Here is a 19,583-nt window from a genome sequence, read left to right on the forward strand (position 1 = left end):
ACTTTCAAATGATTAATTATACGATTCAATTACAAAAAGGAAATGTTATATTTTTATGTTTATGGATGATTTTTTTACCGTTTGAGTTTATCAAGTTTGAGACAATCAAAATTAAATTTGATAAAGATTAGGTTGCAATGTAGAATTCCCTTTTGAACCCAAACAAGCAGCTAAGCAAAGTATGGATATCATGTATGCAACTTACCAATTGTAATATTGTAATTTGAACAAAAAATTTTAAAATTACGATTACACTACAACAAAAAGTTTCAATTACAACTATTGTAATTGATCCCATCCTTAAGAGGACTACTGAAAAGCAATTTAAAAACAAAATACCGTGTTATGCATGCCTTGTGGTAACCACATCAATTGCAGATGCATTAACAGAGTAACACAAACGCTTTCGCGGATGCGTTTAAACTTGAAACAAGGATATATATCAAGACAAAATATAACTATTTTTTACAACGATTTGACAAGACAGGGCATGGGTGATAAGACATTCAAATTAAAACTTGTGAAACAAAACCAAATGCTTCAGTGAGAAAAGTAATCCCAAACGAAATCAAGACAAAAGAATTCCGGATGGCAACAAAATTTCGTGTCACCTCAAAAAAACGTTGGCTTTTTTGAGCGCTCATAGAGGCCTACTTGGATAATTAATTCTTGAAAGGATGCAGTGCACGCCATTCGATTGTTGACGCTCTTTGCGTTCTGAGGTTCCGTTGTTTCGAGCTCTTGACAAAACGAAATTGCTTGGACTTCAAATCAAATAAAACCAGGGCATTCTTTGCTCTTGCTGGCTCTTTTTTTTCCTCAAAAAGTTAAACTGACTGGTAAAAGCAGTAGTCGTATGCCTTTGTGGCATGAATTAGTGGTACAATACTGACGAGCCTAGCCTCATGGGTGAAACACGGTGTCTACTGTCTATCGCTGTCAATTCTTGCTACAATAGGCTGCCGCAAAATAAGCTTCACTGGAAATATATATAAAAAAAAATGAACAAAAATAAATAAAATAAAGGTGAGCTGAACCCGAGAGAACATCCATTTGATGCTCCTTCGGTGAGTGGAAATGTCTTACTTTGGCTTAATGTTGCTTGGCGCGATGTTGCTTGACTCAATGTTGCTTGGCGCGATGTTGCTTGGCTCGATGTTGCTTGGCTCGATGTTGCTTGGCTCGATGTTGCTTGGCTCGATGTTGCTTCGCTCGATGTCGTTTTAGAAACAACGTTATTATCGCATGGTCCAGTAACCTTCACCGGCACAACTTTTGAAGCTGTTACAATAGCTTTGTCAATACATGAAAATTAAAGCATGGTCCAATACAAATGTAATTATTGAGTACTCTGGCCAGGGGGGCAAATGGCAGAGCATGGGCATTTTAACTTCTGATTCTCAGTAACCTGTTACTGCACAACGGAATAAATTGGCAAACTTTGCTTGATAATGGCTAAGACACATTTTACCTCACAACTAGGCTAATACACTGAAATAGAAAACTGAGAGCTTTTTTCTTTCTGATTCCCGATTCTCGTTTTCTGATTCACAATTGTAACCTGTGACTGCACAGCTAAATGAGTTGCCAAACTTTACTGGTTTCTACCTGAGTCTACCATTCACAAGCTGTAGAAAACAACACGTTTTCCAAAAACTTGCAAACGCTAGAGCTTGCAGAGCTACTTCACATGATCACTGGATTAAAAACATTGGTATTGGCAATTTGGCAGCTGGCTAGACTTTCGTCTTTGCAAAACAAAGACAAGATAACGTTTGTACTGGTTTAGAGGTTGAATGAGTTTGGTTGCTGGCATGGATACTTGTGCACAGAACAAAAAATATTTTCCTTTTCTTGATATCCTATTGGTGAGTTTGTCAACACAAAATTAAATTATCATTTAGTTGTATGTCATGGCAGCATTAACAATGTTGTTTGGTGAATCTTTTCTGTTGAATATATTTTTGTTTCTTTCATCACACATCTTATAGAAGCTATAATTGCCAAAGTTCAAAATCATTAAAATTTAAACGCCTTTATCAAGACTTACCTGTAGAAACGGATAATGTACTGGCAGGGGATTTGATTCCATATTGGGACGTTGCAAACATAGAGACTGTGTAGCCTGTATTTTGTGATAAGCCGACAACACCGAAGGTTTGTTCTGCTTGCGATACTTGAAACAAGACATAACTTCGCACGGCGCTGTTGGGCGAGCTGTCGTTATATACGTTGATTGTTTTCGTTTCTGCACCAGATACTACATCCCAAACCAGTATAAAAGAAGTTTCTTCTGTGGCATCAATCTTTACATTTGGTTTTAACAATCCTGTAAAACATTGTGGCTTTGTTTTCTTTCGTAAAAAAAATACACAATTGTAACAAAATTTTCTATTACTTTATGTTTTAACATTTAGATTCCCAGACAGCAAAATCCGTCATTTTTACATTGATTCAACGTCTGCAGATTTACTCTCTGGGTAATTGGCAACAAACAGTAAACACCGCCTTTTCACTCTAGTACGTACTCAAAGTGAACAACAAACGCATTGAAATCACTCTCAAGATAAATAATATGTATCACCATCAGGGCCGTGTTGACATCTCCTCTCACCGGCCGGGGGTGCACTGCTGTTTAGGGGCCCTCTTATTTTAATGTTTTTGACTGTTTAAAAAAAAAGCTGCTACAGAAGCTCGATAACCAATTTAGATTAAATCATGCAGGGCCATATTATTGCTTCCCAAACTCCCGGCTGGGGCCCACCTCCGTCAAGGGGCCCACGCATATTTGGTTTGTGTAGTGTTTTCGGCTTACATTTAAGGTGTCCGATAAATTGTTCGTAAGCAATTGTTCGTAAAGCAATTGTTCGTAAAAGTAATTCTTCGTAAAACAATTCTTCCTAAAGCATTTTTTCGTGCATGCAATTAAAATTGGATGTATACGAAGAAATGCTTTACGAAGAATTGTTTTACGGATTTCATTTTACGAAAAACAGTTTACGAACAATTGCTTTGCCAACAATTGCTTACGAACAATTTGCCTATAACCTACTGTACATTTAATATGCAATTTTCTTCCTTTTTTTTCAAATTCCTTGCTTTGTTCGCTCTACCACATTATCCGCCAAACCAACGATGTTGGGCATGCATAGTTTCAAAAATGGATTAAAGAAATGAAAAGTTTTTGTGTTTCACAAAAACTAACAAAATAATGTAATGTTCCGAAGTAAACACTGCTCACTCAAATACCTTAGTTAATTAACAATTAAATTGATAAATTTTAGTGTTGATAGAGATTGACTGAAAAGTGAAATGTGCCGTGAAAACACTTTAGGTGAAGTTAAAATAAGGACACTTCAGATAAATTTTTAAAGTTCTAGCCTGTCAGATCAACGCGACATGAACATCAAGAGGACATATTTAGGGGTTAGGGTTAGAGTTTATTTTAGGGTTAAAGAAAGACCATCATCTGCTTTGAGTAAGTTACATTAGCAAAATATGCAATAAAGTTTGTTTTCCAGCCGGTTTTAAGTCAAACAAGGTTAGTGATGGATACATGAACTTTTTAATATTGTTGAACGAGCGATAATGTTTGCAAAAAAATGTTCGAGAAGTTGCTAGTATTAAGTAGCTATCGCGTATATGTGCTTCTTGTAACGTTGGGTAACAATGATGAAGCTGTCCGTCGCCTAGCAGTAAATAACATACTTTAGTTTCATGTTAGTTTGCAACAGGCATTTGGACGACCATATGATCTTAAAATGCCCACATGGTTATTTGGGGCTCTAAACATAGGGATAAAAAGGGTCACTTCAGCCTGGCAGGATTTTCTAACCCTCATAATGGCACAACTCTCAAATTTAACATGGCAGAAGCAAAGTTTCCAAATACGACAAATAATCATGTTTCAGACAAATATTCAGATTGATTTGGGTGTTAGAAGCATTTAAAAATTGAAGAAAAAAAACAACACTTGTATGGGACAAAAAATTAGAATATCAATGACCCACCTACGCGTTATGAAACACCCACCTACCCAATGAAACACCCATGCGTTAAGAAACGTTGTCTTTTACAGTTGAATTGTGTAGTATAGTTTATAATGAGCTAGCACAAGTTGTAGTCTTTCATTACAATTACAATAGAAGTGATGGCGCTTTGAAAATGGAAAAATGCTATACACTACCCCTCCCCGCCAGTCTAAAACGAGGATGGAGGTCGAAATTCAAATAGCCCCCATAGACAAACCGTTTGAGACATTAATCTCAAACTGAGGATTGTTTTGTTTGGTATCTTAAAGTATAATACAATTTTGTAGAATACAATTTTGGTAAAGAGGTGGCTTTCTTCAACCATAGATAGATAAAACCAAGCAGCCACACGACATTTAACATTATACATTAAAGTGAACATAAACTATAAACTACAAATGTTTTTGGCCATACGCATATTACACATGTTAGCTCTTTTCAAGCAACGAAAAATAACTGATTTTACATCTACATTGAAAATAAATAACTGATCTACACAATGAATTGAAAAACGAAACGCACAAGAATGAAACGGCAAAGCAGGAGAGAAAGGCACATCACATGGTTTCCGTGAGGAAAAAGCGCATCATATGACGAATTAAGAAAATGCATAATAGGCATAATATGACACTTTACAATAAAATCTGGAAGGCACCAAATGCGAGGTATCTTCATATCGGCTATTTTCAAATGAAATGGCCCTATTTTTCGCTTTTTCAAGCTCGATGTGGAGACCCAGTAAATATCGTTTAAATTTTAAAAGTTATAATAATTTAAGAAAATTTAATGAGATAAAATAGTTTTGTATTACTGCCAAATGAAAATCTTTGAGTTTTAAAACTCATGAGAGATCTGATGCACTCTATGGTCCACTTATCTTTTAAATTTTACTTTGTTAAAACTCCAGTCCACCCCTAACTTTTTTCCAGATCCGCTGCTGCTTTGTCGGCACTTTCACTATTTTTTTTTTTCTTCTAAAAAATCTTAAAGTTGTTTGCTCGTTGCTGAAAAGATAAATGTGGATTTTTTTCTACATTGAAAGAATTTGCACCTTAACCTAACGCCTCCTTGTTCTATTTTTTTCGGCGAGGGATCCAAGATGATGCTCACACGGCCCTGATCACCATGACCTAAGCAATGTAAGTAATGAAATAATTAGTTAATCATTAGAAAATAATTACCATAAATTTGTATTATCTAATTATCAGCTTAGTAAAAATTAGAGGTACAACTAAATTCAAGTATGGTAATTATTTATTATTGTAGTTTATGGATCTGCGAAGAAACGTGTCATGATATCTATTCAACAAATTAGACCATAGGACATTCTTATAGTTTGCAACAAAACAGCTAAAATAAGCGCATTTAAACCTCACCTTCTGTATAATTTGCAGTGGAAGCAATACCTCTCACAAGCCCATTTATAGCCTTCACGCTTATGACGTATTCAACTCCCGGGGGTAAGTCTACATCGAGCACCTAATGTTAAAACATGAAGAACAACATTGTCATCTTCCTGTTGAAAGTATTCCGTTCAGTTTTGCTTCTGACATGGCCACCTGGAGATGCGGCCTGATTTGCCACATTTTGCAGATTTTGATTACAGCTACTGCTAGTGTTTGACTGACATTTTCTGAAGTTTTTTTTAGTTTTTCTGTCTCCTAATGATATAAAAGCCTTTTGTTGCCTTGGGAAGCAGTAGCAAATGAGAAAAAGTAAGTTGAAAAACGCTGAATCAGACTGTTATTGAAAAATTACCAGTCTGACTAAAATCTTCAAAATCACATTTTGTTTGTTTTTCAACATCTGAGAATGTTAAAACCTATTGTGTCATCTGGGGAAAACAGTAAAAAAAGCGTAAAAGTATAATTTTTAGAAAAAAAATCATTTAAACATTCGCCAAAAGTTAGAAAAATCTGAAAATTTCTGCATAATGTGACAAATCAGGCCGTCTCTTTAGATAGCCATGCTTCTGATCATTATGAATATCGCAATGCATACCGAAACACAGTAGGCTAATAACTTGACAAAAGGTTCTGTAGAAGCGATAAAATGAAAAAGTTAAGACTATAGGTCATCAAAGTAATAAGATGGCAAACAAGTAGAAAAGTGAACATGCTGCAATTGTACCTCAAATCTATCTTTTCCGGTTTCTCACATCCATATCAATTTTTAGAAAACTAAGTCAGTGAGTTCAATCAACTCTTGGCTTGGCAATGGCCTATTATGACCTATTATTATTACGTTACAATAAAAATTGTAAAAATACAATACGTAAGTCTAAGCCTGATTACTTGAGGTGTGGTTGATTTTCGTCGCATCACAACTGCGTCATCTGCTTTCCTTATGACCTCAAACATGTATGACGTAATCTGGGCACCGCTTGGCGGGGATGGCACTGTTATCGAGAGGCTTGGGGAAGTCCCAGAAGTAGTTACATTTCCAGGGTGAGGTGGTGCTGAAGGACAAGTACTGAAACAAAGTGTAAAGTACACTTTAGGAACAAAAAGCAATACTAATCATTACTGATGATAAAAGTTTGATTCAGGCCAACGAAAATGCATTACCGAAGAGAGAGCTGCATAAGGCATAGTCACGGTACGAGTTGAACCAACGACCTCAAAGCCATTAGCGAAACGCCTTCATGCCTTTGGTAACCGCAGCACAACTAATGTAGTAGCTCAAACATGTAACCAAAGAGCAAACATGTAACCAAGGCTGAAGAGTTCAGTCTTGTTTTTCGCAATTTACCTCAGAAACTACTAAAATGTGGAGTACTTCTAAAGGAATCAAAAAGCACAGTTGTGAAATCAGAGCAGGAAAATATTTTAGAATGGGAATCTTTTCTTAAAAAATCTGAGTCTGAGTCGTGCGTTTTAGGCCAGACAACACAGTTCAGATAAAGTGAGGCTTTGACATATTTTTTTCTGGTTGAACAACTTTCCGAAACAACATACAGTACAAAGCTGTTTTAATTAGTCAATACATTTGGTATAAGATTAAAGATTCTTAACTTTTGAAAAAAAATAATCTCTGTTCTGTCGACCCAGCAAAAGTTGAAGTCAATTGCATCTTATTACTTGATATTCACATTAGGTTACATTGCTATTGACAGCAAAGTGTTACACCGCTTCAAACGCACTCATTTGACACGAAAGGACGTACAAAAACACCCTAACATATGCAATAACACTTACACTTTGATCAAAACTTCGCTTGGATCCGGGCTGCACAGGAGAGTTTGATTATTTGCAACAAAAATCCAATTACAGTATGGATCCGCCTCACAAGCGGTACAACTGGAATGGATAGAACAGTCTGAAGGTGAATGTTGAATAAGTTGAGATTGAGTGAGAATGAATAAGTCCTGAAAAAGAGATAAAGTCACAACTCACGTTTACCTTGACAAGTACGGTAACTGGAGTCAGTAAAGGATCTAGAAAAAACTTTGAGTGCACCACAGTTTTAAAGAAGCAAAAATTCTAAGAAAAAATAGACATTGTAATTTGTGAGGCTCAAATATAACGAAAAAAGTAAAGGAATTGTTGCCGAGGAATTATTCCATCCATCAAATTGAAATTGATCTCGACCTAAAAACATTTAATTTGAAAAGTTTTATTTGAAAAAAAAGTGAGTGTTGGTTTAAAGGTACCACTGGTTCAAAGATCCCACACCTTCCCTACTAAGCACTTGGCACTTACGAAAGTAGGGTGACCAGTTCCTTTCTCTCGGTTACCTTTTCATCAGCAATTTATCATTACATCAATTATGCCCACCCAATTTATTACACCCTAGGTAGGTGGAGGTGAGCGTTGTTTTCAACAATCAGCTTAATCCGGGAGTCGAGCCAGATTTTGCATTATTGGAAAGCGAGCGCATCCGTTGCGTCATCACCACCCCAATCCCGGCTGCTTATTTGTAATCTTCAGATCGCTGCAGCAGATGAGGTTTATTAACCAATCAGAAGACAAGATTTAAATCAACTGATTGTAGTTATGTGATTCATGCACGTGATATTATGTTCTTCTCACGTGCATAGTGATATTGTGTTCACTGACTTATTGCCGTTTATTGTTTAATGCCATTAGCCAATTCGAGTGCTTTCTTCAATCCATTTGTGTCTTCATTAATGCCCAGTTGGGAGCAGCTGACTAGACTGTAGCATGTCCCATGTTTTTAACTAACAAATTTATATTTTAACATTTAACCGAAACTTATCAGAATTGCAAAATGCATTTCAACGCTGCAAATTCAAAACCTAAAGTTCTCACAGGACATAGGCCACGCTTCCTGTTAACAAACGCCACTCACACAGAATCTAGCTCAACACATCTGTATTTCTAATGCGACATAACTATGTAACCTGTATTGCTTTTCCCTTGATTCTTAAGATAGTTATTATTGATGAAAAGGCTCTACCGGTATATTATGAAATAAGCAAGAAATTGAAAAAGGCACACACTCAGAAATAGACTTGCAAAGCGAATGGACTGAACAACGGCAGAATGAGAAGGTTCAATTCACGACTGGTGAAGGTCGCTCTTCTGACACCGGTTGATAAAAGGAAATTGGCTAGACATATTTTTCAATTCCCAATACTTGTAATTTTATTTATAACAAAATATTTAATATTGCAATTTTTATTTATAACAAATGTATCTAATGTTCCATTTAACTTGTGTAATTTTTGTAGGAAATCATACCCCTAGACTAGACAGAAGCCTAAATTACCCGTTTTGTAGCTAGAGTCTCAGAGTCTCTCAAAAACCAAAAGTCTACAGTAAAATAGATAGCCAATAGATAAGTAAAACCCTACACTGGGGACTTAGAATAAGCAAAAACCCTACATTGGGGGCTCATCCAAACAAAAAATTATCAGATAGTCAGAGCAGATCAGCTCCGCTTATAAAACATCAAATTGATTGCGTACTTTTATGTAACAATTTGGACGACTGTTAAAATATAATAATTCGTGATAATGTTTCACTGTCTTGTAGTTTTATTATCCTATAATGTTTAATTTCAATTTCGTTATAGGCCTACAATATTATATGAACACCTTCTGATAACTAAAAATTATAATTCGAGTAATAATTGTGTGGAAATAATTAATGGAGTCAGATAGCCAAATTAGTTAGAATATCCGTTAGACAGACAGAATTTCATTACACAGCTAACTAACATTTTAAATCACCGCTTACAACCATCCTTACATATATAATAAATTAACATTCTCACATCTATAAAAAATGTTACCACATTGGTGATCTCGCACGTAAGAAGGTTTAAGCAAAAGGTAAGTTTAACAAGATTTAGCAAGCAAAATATGAAGAATCTGGTAAGTACGCTATGCTACAATGTTTTATTTCTAAGGTAAAAAAAGCACGTATTGATAAATATATTTTAAAATAATGTAACTTGATAATATTTCACACGTTGGTTCGCCAATAGATTTTGTGTAGCCTACTGTACTTTTTAAGCGCAACGCCAGCAATTCATTGCTTGTCAAACATAACTGATTTTGTTGTTTGGTCATGGGAAGTAGGCTAATAAAGCGAATTGTTCAGCGGTAGACCGCTTATTTTAGCCGCCGATGTCCAAAATTTTATTTACATATACCGAAGCGCCATTTGCCACTTTTAATATTTTTAAATGTTCACATTAGAATAATTAGATCCACTAATTAGTAATGGCCAACAAGTTGCCTTTTCAGGGAAACATAACTATGTAATTTTTTGTTGAAAAATCGCAGTGTCAAATGTAACTTGAATTTTTAGCTCATTCTAATATTCCTTTTATTTTGCCTTAACCTACGTGCAGCTAGCATAGGTTAACAGATTGCAGGACACCCCGTCCCAATCTTATTTTATACAGACGTGCAGACACCGCTCTGTAAAGCGTTGTGGTTTCGCTCCCAAGCAACCACTCGTGATGTTTGTGCGTCATGGGGAAATCATGCAAAGCCGCCTGCGCCATAGAGGTTGCGATCGTTCCCCCCATTTTTTTATAATTATTAGGAGCTAACATGATTTGAGAAACTTTGTTTAGCTATTTTGGCCGCTGTTTTCTTTTGTTTGGAATTGCAGTATATGCAGTTATTCAACCTGAATATGGAACTTTGTGTGTAAGCTTAGTTGGCATTTGGCCATGTACCGTAATTCTTTTATCTCTTGATAAGGCAGAAGCACTGCCACATCCTGAAATCAATAAAACAGTACCATTCATCACATGTCGTTCAAACATTGATTAACCACTAAAAAACATACTAGCCAGGCCTAACGATTTTATCTTGGTATGTTCTATTGAACCATTACTGTTTCCTGTTACATACACCCTATTAATCGTAAGCTTAACCTACGCCATGACACTGTCATGTTACGTAGTATTCCCATTTATCCTATGTTATTATTTACCGCTTTTACATATCGTACTTCAAGCTACGCCATGTCTCACTGACATTGTTCATTCACTGATATATCGCATCACCACCTGTTTTCACTGCATTTTATTACAATATAAGGTGCTCACCATTTCACCTAGCCTACGTTAACTAAGCTATTCCTTCTCAACGATTTCGCTCATTCACTGACATTGTATCCCCTGTATTGTATCACATTGTACATACTTACACTCTTACATTCTACCGATTTTTCCTGCCTGTTCTCACACTTGAACAGCTTCTAGAACCTCATAAGCTGGCATCTGCTGCGATGATTAAATCATGTTGCCTAGTGATTTCAACAATTTTATGCTATATTTTTTGTTATTGTGTTATACTACCATGTACGTACTTTACTAATTATACCGTAATTATGTATCTTGCGGATGCTACTCTGTATCGAATTTTGCAGATGCGCCACCTCACCGCATGGTTGCTGCTAGATGAGATGTGAACCTTTAGAGACTACAGCACTACGACGGATGACACGACAGAGTTCTCTATCGCCACCACACGGTGACTCTCATCAACTTACCTCCACGTGAGATGCCTCTATTCGAGATGTCTTTAATTAAAGAAGCTCTACGGAGTTGACGTCAACTCGGCTAACCTCATTGCCGCCTAAATGCACCAAAGCTGCATCGTTACCTTTCAGCATGGCCAACCCCATGTCCGCTGCTATACTGCGATACCGTGCACAGTAGTTGCATTGTTACGCACTCAAGCCTTCTTCACACAAGAAGCACTCTACTTCAACAACATCGCCGCAGCATTCAGCTGCTCTAAGACGTCTGCTTTACAACTTGCGAATTTACAAGCTGGCCTCATGTCGTGCCCATCATCCGTCAACAGACATAAAACTGAACTGCTCATCAGCACTGCTGTCAAAGTCTCGAACTAAACATTGCTTAAACTCAATAGCATAGCTTGTCCTCAAAGACATTACTCTCATAAACGCCATCTTCGTCTAGCACAACCTTCTAACTCACCGCTATTCTATTATTATTATGGTTGCTTCTATGAGTGTCAAGCCTATCTCCCCGGACGCGGGGCATGAACAATCAAGGACACTCACCTGCCTATATAGCCTACAATATTTGTGTATTTTTTTTAAAACTATTTGTAATGCTTACTCAAGAATGATGCAGCAACGTTGCAACTGCCGTAACATAGTTCCTCCTGAGCATGAGGTGAAACTGCATCTCTCCTGGACAAGAGGTAAAACTGTACCCATCCCATTGTTACCCCTGCCACTGCAATTTGTGCATATCGTAGCCAGTGGCGTACCGTGACCACTTTGACAGGGTGTTCAGTGACGGCAAAGCAACAGCGGGGGGTCTGGGGGGCCTCCCCCAGAAAATTTTTAAAATTAACATTGAATTTGGTGCGTTCTGAGAGCATTTTCAGCACAAATTCTGAACATGAACAGAATTGACAAAAATAATGTTGTCGGAATGGAGAAGAATACAAAATAGATATCTATTTGAAAGCGCCTATTGAATGAGACTTAATATCAAACATTAAGTTGCATTTCCAAAGTCACATACTTCAGTTCAGTTGCAACACCTTGAGAAATGTACAAGCGAATTAAAAACAAACAGGTGAAAGTTAAAATAAAAAACAATAGCAAAGCAACTCGATAACACTGGTCAACAAAAAAAACATTTTTTTTTTTGCATGGGCTTTGAGAACTGATTTAGGGTAACTTTGGGGTGCTGAATCCGAATCTGACCTCAGATTTATCCCATCACGTCAGGTTTGTGAGATATGATAACAGCAAATTGATACTTTTGTCAAAAGTGGAAGATTTGGCGTTGCGTTTACCACCAACATATGCAGTGCTATAACGAAAGGTTAGTGTTAGACAGGCCAAAACAGCTTAAATAAGGTTACTGAACAAGCATTGCCATAAGCCTGTTTAAATCTTTGTGATTTCATGCAAAATATTGACGGGGGTGAGGTCAGTTATACTTTTAGCCTCCCTTTTGGCTTGTTACTACTGGATGGTTAATAATGTTGCTTAGAAAACAAATTGGTATCAAAATTATAGTTGGTGGGTGTATTTCAGCTACTTATGTACTACTGTACATGACCTGGATTTCTGGATATAGCACAATGTGTATGTGCAATAAACGCAACGTCAAATCTTCCACTTTTGACAAAAATAATAATTTTAGAATGGTGCATCAATGATATTGGCTGTTGCCTGTTGCCATAAGCTTTGTTGCAGATTCAGACAAGCTAGTCCTAATTTACTGGCACCTGGTGCATAAAAAAATTTTTATCTTATCTTGTTTCCAACTCTGATCACCTCAAACCATAGCTCAAACTCTAATCCAACAAGCTAAAACTTGCTATTGCCTGGGATTCCCCCAATGACGCGCCAAGGTGTGCAAATCAGCGAGTGCACAGCCTGGCTGAACTAAAACCATTGCTGTTTTCGCTGCCTTGTGACGTCATTTTTCTTAATTGTTTATTTTAAATAGTACTCGCCAAGGTGTTTGTGCACACCCAGCTTAAAGGTAATGACCGAAAAAAATTAAAGGCAATGACCTCAAACGTTGGAGTATTAAAATTAGAAGGGGACGAGTTTTGCAATTGAAAAGAAAGCAATCAGCATGCAGCAAGATGTTTGAATATCAGGAAAGTAAAGAACATCGACAACCGATGGGAATTTTCTTTTTTTCTGGATTTCTTGGGGTGTGCAGTGCACACCTTGAACACCCTGAATATACGCCACTGATCGTAGCCTACTAAGCCAAAATGGCTCCCAGGGAACTTAAGACATCGCCTTATCTCTTATGATAAACGACTGTTACCTCTGCAATCATGTTATCGACTACTTGTTACTTATGTGTGCGTCCAATCTCCTCATCCCACGAAACCAGCGACGGAAAGAAAAGCCGACAGAGACGTTTAAGAAATGGAGTTCCGCAGGGATCTGTTCTCTCCCCAATGTTGTTCAACATCTACATTTATGACCTTCCAAATACTTCCTCTAACAAATACGCATACGCAGATGACCTGGCTATTCTTTATTCACACCGCAAATGGGAAACAGTGCAGAACACCTTGACTAAGGATATGGACATTCTATCTTCCTATCTGCACCAATGGCGCCTCAAGTTGAGTGAAGCGAAGACGGTGACTTCTGTCTTCCACCTATGTAATAGAGACTCAAACAGGAAAATTAACATCCAAAATAACGGCCGAACACTTCCTTTCGAAGCCACACCCACATACCTTGGAGTTCGACTTGATCGGTCCCTTACAGGGCCTTACATACCGCAAACACCTAGAACACTTACGCGGAAAAGTGACAGCTCGTACTGCTCTCATGAAACGCCTTGCTGGTACAAAGTGGGGTGCTAGCCCCTCAGTGCTGAGAACAAGTGGTTTAGCCTTAGTCTACGCCCCTGCTGAGTGCTGAATACTGTGCTGCTACTTGGTGCAGAAGTGCCCATACTGACCTTGTCGATGTACCAATCAACAACTGCCTGCGAACTGTCACAGGTTGCCTCCGCCCAACTCCAACTGACTGTTTGCCTGTCCTTGCAAACATTGAGCCTGCTGCACCACGGCGCCAACGTGCTGTTCTTTCCCTGAGCCGTAAAGCCCTAAACCCTGGCCATCCGCTACACACAACCACGCTGAGATATCCACCAAAGCAGCGGCTAAAATCAAGAAAGCCATTTGTACGCGCTGCACAAGTCCTTCTGGCAGCCTCTGGTGGAAGCCCTAGCAAACAGTGGTGCCACGCGGTGTGGTGTGAACAATGGGCAAGCAGCACGTCCCCACTTCGCCAAGTATTCAGATCCCCGTCCGAAAACCAGCTGGGACATGGCCTCTCTAGACTTGCCTCATCAAGGCGTAACCGTTTGCTCACTGGTGTTGGACGCTATGGTGCAGACATGTTGCGTTGGGGCTTGGCAGAGAGTGCTGCTTGTGAGTGTGGCGAAATGCAGACGGCAGCCCACATTATCAAGGATTGCCGGCTATATAGATCACCCCATGGTATGGAAGGCCTAATTTCCATCGATGACGACACCAGGCAGTGGCTAACCAACGGATGCCCTGACATATAGCGACAATACGAGAGAAAAAGAAGAATCCCACGAAAGGAGGGGGGTCATGTGTCTTCCCCTACCAATTGTTAGCCTACAATTGTCAATTTTTTTTGTAAAATATCTTATAACCACACACCTGGGAAATAAAGTTATTTTTCTCTCTCTCTCATTGGTTGATTGGCGTTTATTTTGTAGCAAGTATAAATACCAGAGGTAGGCAGTAGCGCGCTACTTTTTAGTTGGAGTAGCAGCTGCATTAGCATTTTTTTCAAAGTAGCGGTAGCGGGAGAGACGCTACTTTTTTTCAGTTGCACTCCCGCTACTTTTTAATTTAAAGTGAAAAAAATACTTGTTTTTTTTGGTAACGCTGGCGTGGTCAAGCAGCTATGTTATATAGCTTATAGCCTATATAATAGGTTTGGTTGCAAAGTTTCGGTCTTTTGGGAATCTCGTTTTCTGGTGTGGAGCTACGGTCCTGCGATCAAGGTATGAAATCGATAATTGGCGACATCCCATGAAACGTCGGTGCAGAAGGAAACAGCAATTGTGGATGCCTTTTTTTCGGACGGAGAAAGTCCTTGAGCTTTTCGAATATTGAGTTAAAACATCTGTTCATTAAATATAACACCCCCATTCCTTCCAGTGCTGCGGTGGAGAGACTTTTCTCTGTTGGAAAAGATGTGCTTTATTGCTTAAGCCAAAGTGGGCAGGACTTAGTGACTCTCATTTTGAAATGCTCGTGTTTTTGAAAGATGCGTAATAATAAACTTCCCTTAGAATGTGTTTGTTTTCTATAACGATGTTAAAATGACAGTGTAAGTAAACGAATGATAACATTCGTTTTCAAGGTCATTTTCGCATCACTTGGAAATTGAAGAGTGTTTCCTAGTGTCATTTTGGACAAAAGTAGCGGAAGAAGTAGCGGTAGCGGCTCTACTTTGGTCCGAGTAGCGGTAGCGGGTGCCCACCTCTGATAAATACACACATTCAATAAGCAAAATCAAATAATACAAACGATCACATAGAATGTGTGGATACTGTAACGGGTGGCTGTGAAGTGACCTGGAAGGTCTTCTAGTCAAGCAGCCACCCTCAACAAAAGAAAGGGTAATAAATTAAACATAAAAGAAGTAATCAACAAAGCAAAATTAAGCAAAGGAATTGAAACATATAGCCTAGTTGCTTGATTGAACAAAATATGCATCGGTTAATAAGAGATCTACAATCTACATAGGCCTGAAGCCATCAACATTAGTAACACGATAGAAGAAAATTTTTATAATGATTTTTAAATGAGTGAGGTGAGTTTTTTCTCATGTCCAACTGGATTGAGTTCCAAATTTTAACACCTTTATATTTGAAGCTACGTTAAAGTTTTGAAGATACGTTTGAGGAACGTAATATTTATCCATGTCAATTGCATTTCTGGTATTGCAAAAATGAACATTTTTTGCCTTCAAAATAATTAGAAAAAGTACACGGCAGAGAATTGTTTTCATATTTATGCATTAATTTTGCAGTTTCGAGTTTGAAGAAATCTTTTACTATAAGAACATTTAGTTGTTTGAAATATGGAGTTACGTAGTCCGACCATCTACCTCCCGCAACGATTTTTATTGCTTTGTAAACTCAAAACATTTCTAAAAGAAAATAAATTAAGTGAATTTCTCCATCGGCAGTGTGGCTTAGCGGTTTGAGGGTTAGGGAAATCATATTTTTGATGACATGGATTCGATTCCCACCCCTGCCATTACTCTTTTTTCTTCTTCTGCAATTGCCAAACAAATTTCAAAGCAAAAAACAACTCTCTGGCTGAGTGTTAGAAGTGTCACAATGGCTGCAGCCAGCTGGTTCATAAGGAAAATTGTCCTATGTTAAAAGTGTCTACCAGTCATAATACCCATCTGCTGCAGCAAAATACAGATTACTGCAGCAAAGTACACTCACCAGTTCTAGTCAGGTCAACTGAAAGGATTTTTTGTCCTGCTTCAACTTGTCTTCTAAATTTTCCCACGACTTTGTGAAGTGGAAAATTGCCAAGTCATCTGCATTTTGGTATTTTGTGGAGACCGTGGTTGGCAGATCGTGGGTGAAAATGTTGAAAAGAAGTTGAACCAGAAACGATAACTGTGGGACTCCATTTTTCAGGCGTCTCAGTCTGCTTTAGCGTGAGTTGCCAGTGATGAGGGTGAAGCTTTGATTCTTGACAAGTTCCATGATCATATTGACCATAATGTTGGTCTGGAATAGGCGAAGCAGCTTGCAAGTAAGGCCGCAGTGCCATACAGTGTGTTGTAGGCTCGACATCGTCGGTCAAGAATGTGACCTAATCTCAAGTGGATTTTCCGTGCCGGAACCCAGCTTGGAAGGAGCGGGTCAATGATTGAATTGACGTAAGCATATATCAGCTTTTCCAGGAGTTTGAAGGGAAACAGGTGAGAGATATTAGACGATTACCGTGGGTCCTCTGGTGGCTTGTGAGGCTTAGGGATCGCAACTACTAAAGCTCTTCTTCAGATTTTTGGGATTGTCAGATGGTGCAAGCAGGAAAAAAGGAATCTACGTAACCAGGATGAGGGCAGGGCCAGCATGGAGCATAAGCTCAGGGCAAATCTTAAGTAATCTCAAGTAATCTGGTGGCGGCAATGCTAGTAGAAGTACCAGGTGTGGCGTTTAGGTAGGAGCAATAGAGTCTCACACCTAAAGTCCCAGCATGATGTATAGCTGGTTTAACGGCAACGAGGCACTGTGGCCTTTGCCACAGTTAATATGGCATGGCAGAAGTCCTGGTATGCCTCATTTACGTTAGACGTTTCAGGTAATGGCAAATTTGCAGTACACTCGTTGGTCAAAGAGGCTGTACTGATTCCAATCGACTTTATTGAAGTTCCACGAGCTTTGGGGCGATAGTGAGGGATAAACTGGCTGGTTCCTTTGGAGTTATATGGGATGGCAAGATCGTCTGTATAGGCCTAGTCAGTCAGCAATTCTCCGTCGCTGCTTGGGTTGTTGTAGCCCCAGTTGATGTACTGGCAGTTAAAATCGCCAGCGTAGAAACTGGGGGAAGAACATTAGAAGGTTGGAAAGGATGATGGCAACATTCGCGAATGTGAGGGCTTGTAGATATAGACGATGTTGCAGTTTGAGATAGGCCCAGTCAGTCAGCAATTCTCTGTCGCTGCTTGAGTTGTTATAGCCCCAGTTGGTGTGCTGGCAGTTGAAATCGCCAGCGTAGAGAGTGGGAGGAGGACATTAGAAGGTTGGAAAGAATGATGGCAACAATTGCGAATGTGAGGGCTTGTAGCCTTCTACATAGCCTTCGACGATGTGTAGCCTTCTACGTTGAGCTGCAGGATGGTGGGGCGTCTGGACTTGTCTATTGCCCCTACAGCTGTGCCGTCCGGGTGGAGGCTTATTGTAGACAAGTTTCGTTTCTCACCTGCTTGGATGCAGAGTTACTCACAGGATGGGGCACGAGGAAACATTTGTCGTCCATCCCACAATCGAAAAAATGATAGTTTCTTATCAAAAATAGTTTTCTAATCTCACCTAGTCTAATCAATGATCCAAATGAAAACTAGTCAGATTTAAAATCAGTAACATACCTGTTCATGAAATGACAAAGATAAAATGTCTTCAGTTATCTGCAATACAAAAATATGACGTTACAGTGCTCACAACAAATGCAGTATATTTGCATGGATGAATAATGGGAAAATGCTATCGAAACAATTTGAAGGCCATACCTTAAAATAACAAATCAGTATAAGCTATGTCTTTTTTTTGCTATTCTAATTCTGATGATGGTCAACTTAATTAATAAAATGCTTTTAATGTGAAATAGAAACAATCCATCAACTTTTCAACTTACATCAAGTTGTATTTCGTAAAGCTTCACTTCTTTGGAAGTGGTCGACCCATCAACTCGAATTTTCTGTAATAATCCTTTTTCTGGAAAATTAAAAATATAACTGTTAAAAAAATTTAAACCAATCCTACCGTTAACTTTGAAATGAAAAGTATTCTTTCAAAAGATTTGATTTTGATTGATTAAATCTTTATCTTCGAACTAGGAAAGCTTCTTGCAAACCTTAATCCTTGTAGTTTCACATACGGTACCGTACTTGTAAAATGTAGAGGTTTTAATCACTGACACAGGCCGGTCACCGAGATTGATAGAATGGAGTTTCCGACTGTTGAAGTCTTGTTGCCGGGGAATTATTCCATCCATTAGATGAAGCTGAATGGAGACTGGAGAGCAGTCCTCAACATGCGTTGCTCAAGCGCATACCCCGAGAGTCGAACCAATGCCGGTTGATCTTGAAGCTTCTTTGTTTCAAAAGTCACGCGCTAACCAACTGAGCTATCGGGGCAGAAGAAAAGGATTTCAGTCAATAATTTAGTTCTTTGGAAGACTGTAGACCAGGGGTTCTTAAACTTTTTGAGCCGCGCCCCCCTTTGATGTGCCATCCAAACTTGCGCCCCACCAAACTACAAAATTAGCAAACATTAAAGTGTAATGACTACAGGAATTTATATTTAGCTTTCATCAATGTGAGGGATGTAATTGTTTTTCGAAAACAAAAAGTTTAATTTGAGGCTTTGTAGCTGATAATGCACACCTCAGATCGGCTTCACAATCAATAAGTTTGTTTCAATGTTTTGTTTTTATGTTCAAAAGTATAGAAAAGCCACTTTCGCACAGATAAGTGGACGAAAACGGAAGAAGTGTGCGTATCGCCACGCTACCCATTCCCTTGTATATGTGCAAATATTGTATATGTGCGGTTTCTTCTGTTGAGCAATCATGTGAGCGATTTCGAAAGAGGCTTCTAGTACTTCCGCAGATGACGATTTGCGAAAGCACTCGCTACTCGCAGTTTTTATTTTTTTAAATGAGTCTTTCTTGCTTTGAAAAAAAGCCAAAGGTTTATCTTTATGACCAGGGTGTTTTGTCTCAAGATGACGCTTCAAACGACATGGTCGCAATGTATCATTGCTCAGATTTTCAAAACACATTACACATAGTGGTACGACTTCACCATT

The 19,583-nt window shown here is 38.5% G+C and overlaps 1 protein-coding gene across 5 annotated transcripts in view; it reads right to left on the reverse strand.

The window, feature by feature from the left end:
* The window catches only part of LOC145784772 (semaphorin-3B-like), a 166,282-nt gene that overhangs the window by 60,859 nt on the left and 85,840 nt on the right, over positions 1–19,583 (reverse strand). For 4 of the 5 annotated variants that reach the window (XM_082596621.1, XM_082596624.1, XM_082596623.1 and 1 more), the window contains 7 exons: positions 18,409–18,488; positions 18,143–18,181; positions 7,229–7,398; positions 6,326–6,503; positions 5,408–5,510; positions 2,051–2,329; positions 1,087–1,281 (listed from right to left, as the gene is read on the reverse strand). In XM_082596621.1, coding sequence (XP_082452747.1) covers positions 1,087–1,281; positions 2,051–2,329; positions 5,408–5,510; positions 6,326–6,503; positions 7,229–7,398; positions 18,143–18,181; positions 18,409–18,488 — 1,044 coding nt within the window. The remainder of the gene's footprint in view (positions 1–1,086; positions 1,282–2,050; positions 2,330–5,407; positions 5,511–6,325; positions 6,504–7,228; positions 7,399–18,142; positions 18,182–18,408; positions 18,489–19,583) is intronic. The other variant, XM_082596625.1, reaches the window with a different exon arrangement.

The sequence above is a fragment of the Aplidium turbinatum genome, chromosome 15 (genome assembly GCF_918807975.1).
Source record: "Aplidium turbinatum chromosome 15, kaAplTurb1.1, whole genome shotgun sequence".
In the NCBI taxonomy this organism is placed as follows: Eukaryota; Metazoa; Chordata; class Ascidiacea; order Aplousobranchia; family Polyclinidae; genus Aplidium; species Aplidium turbinatum.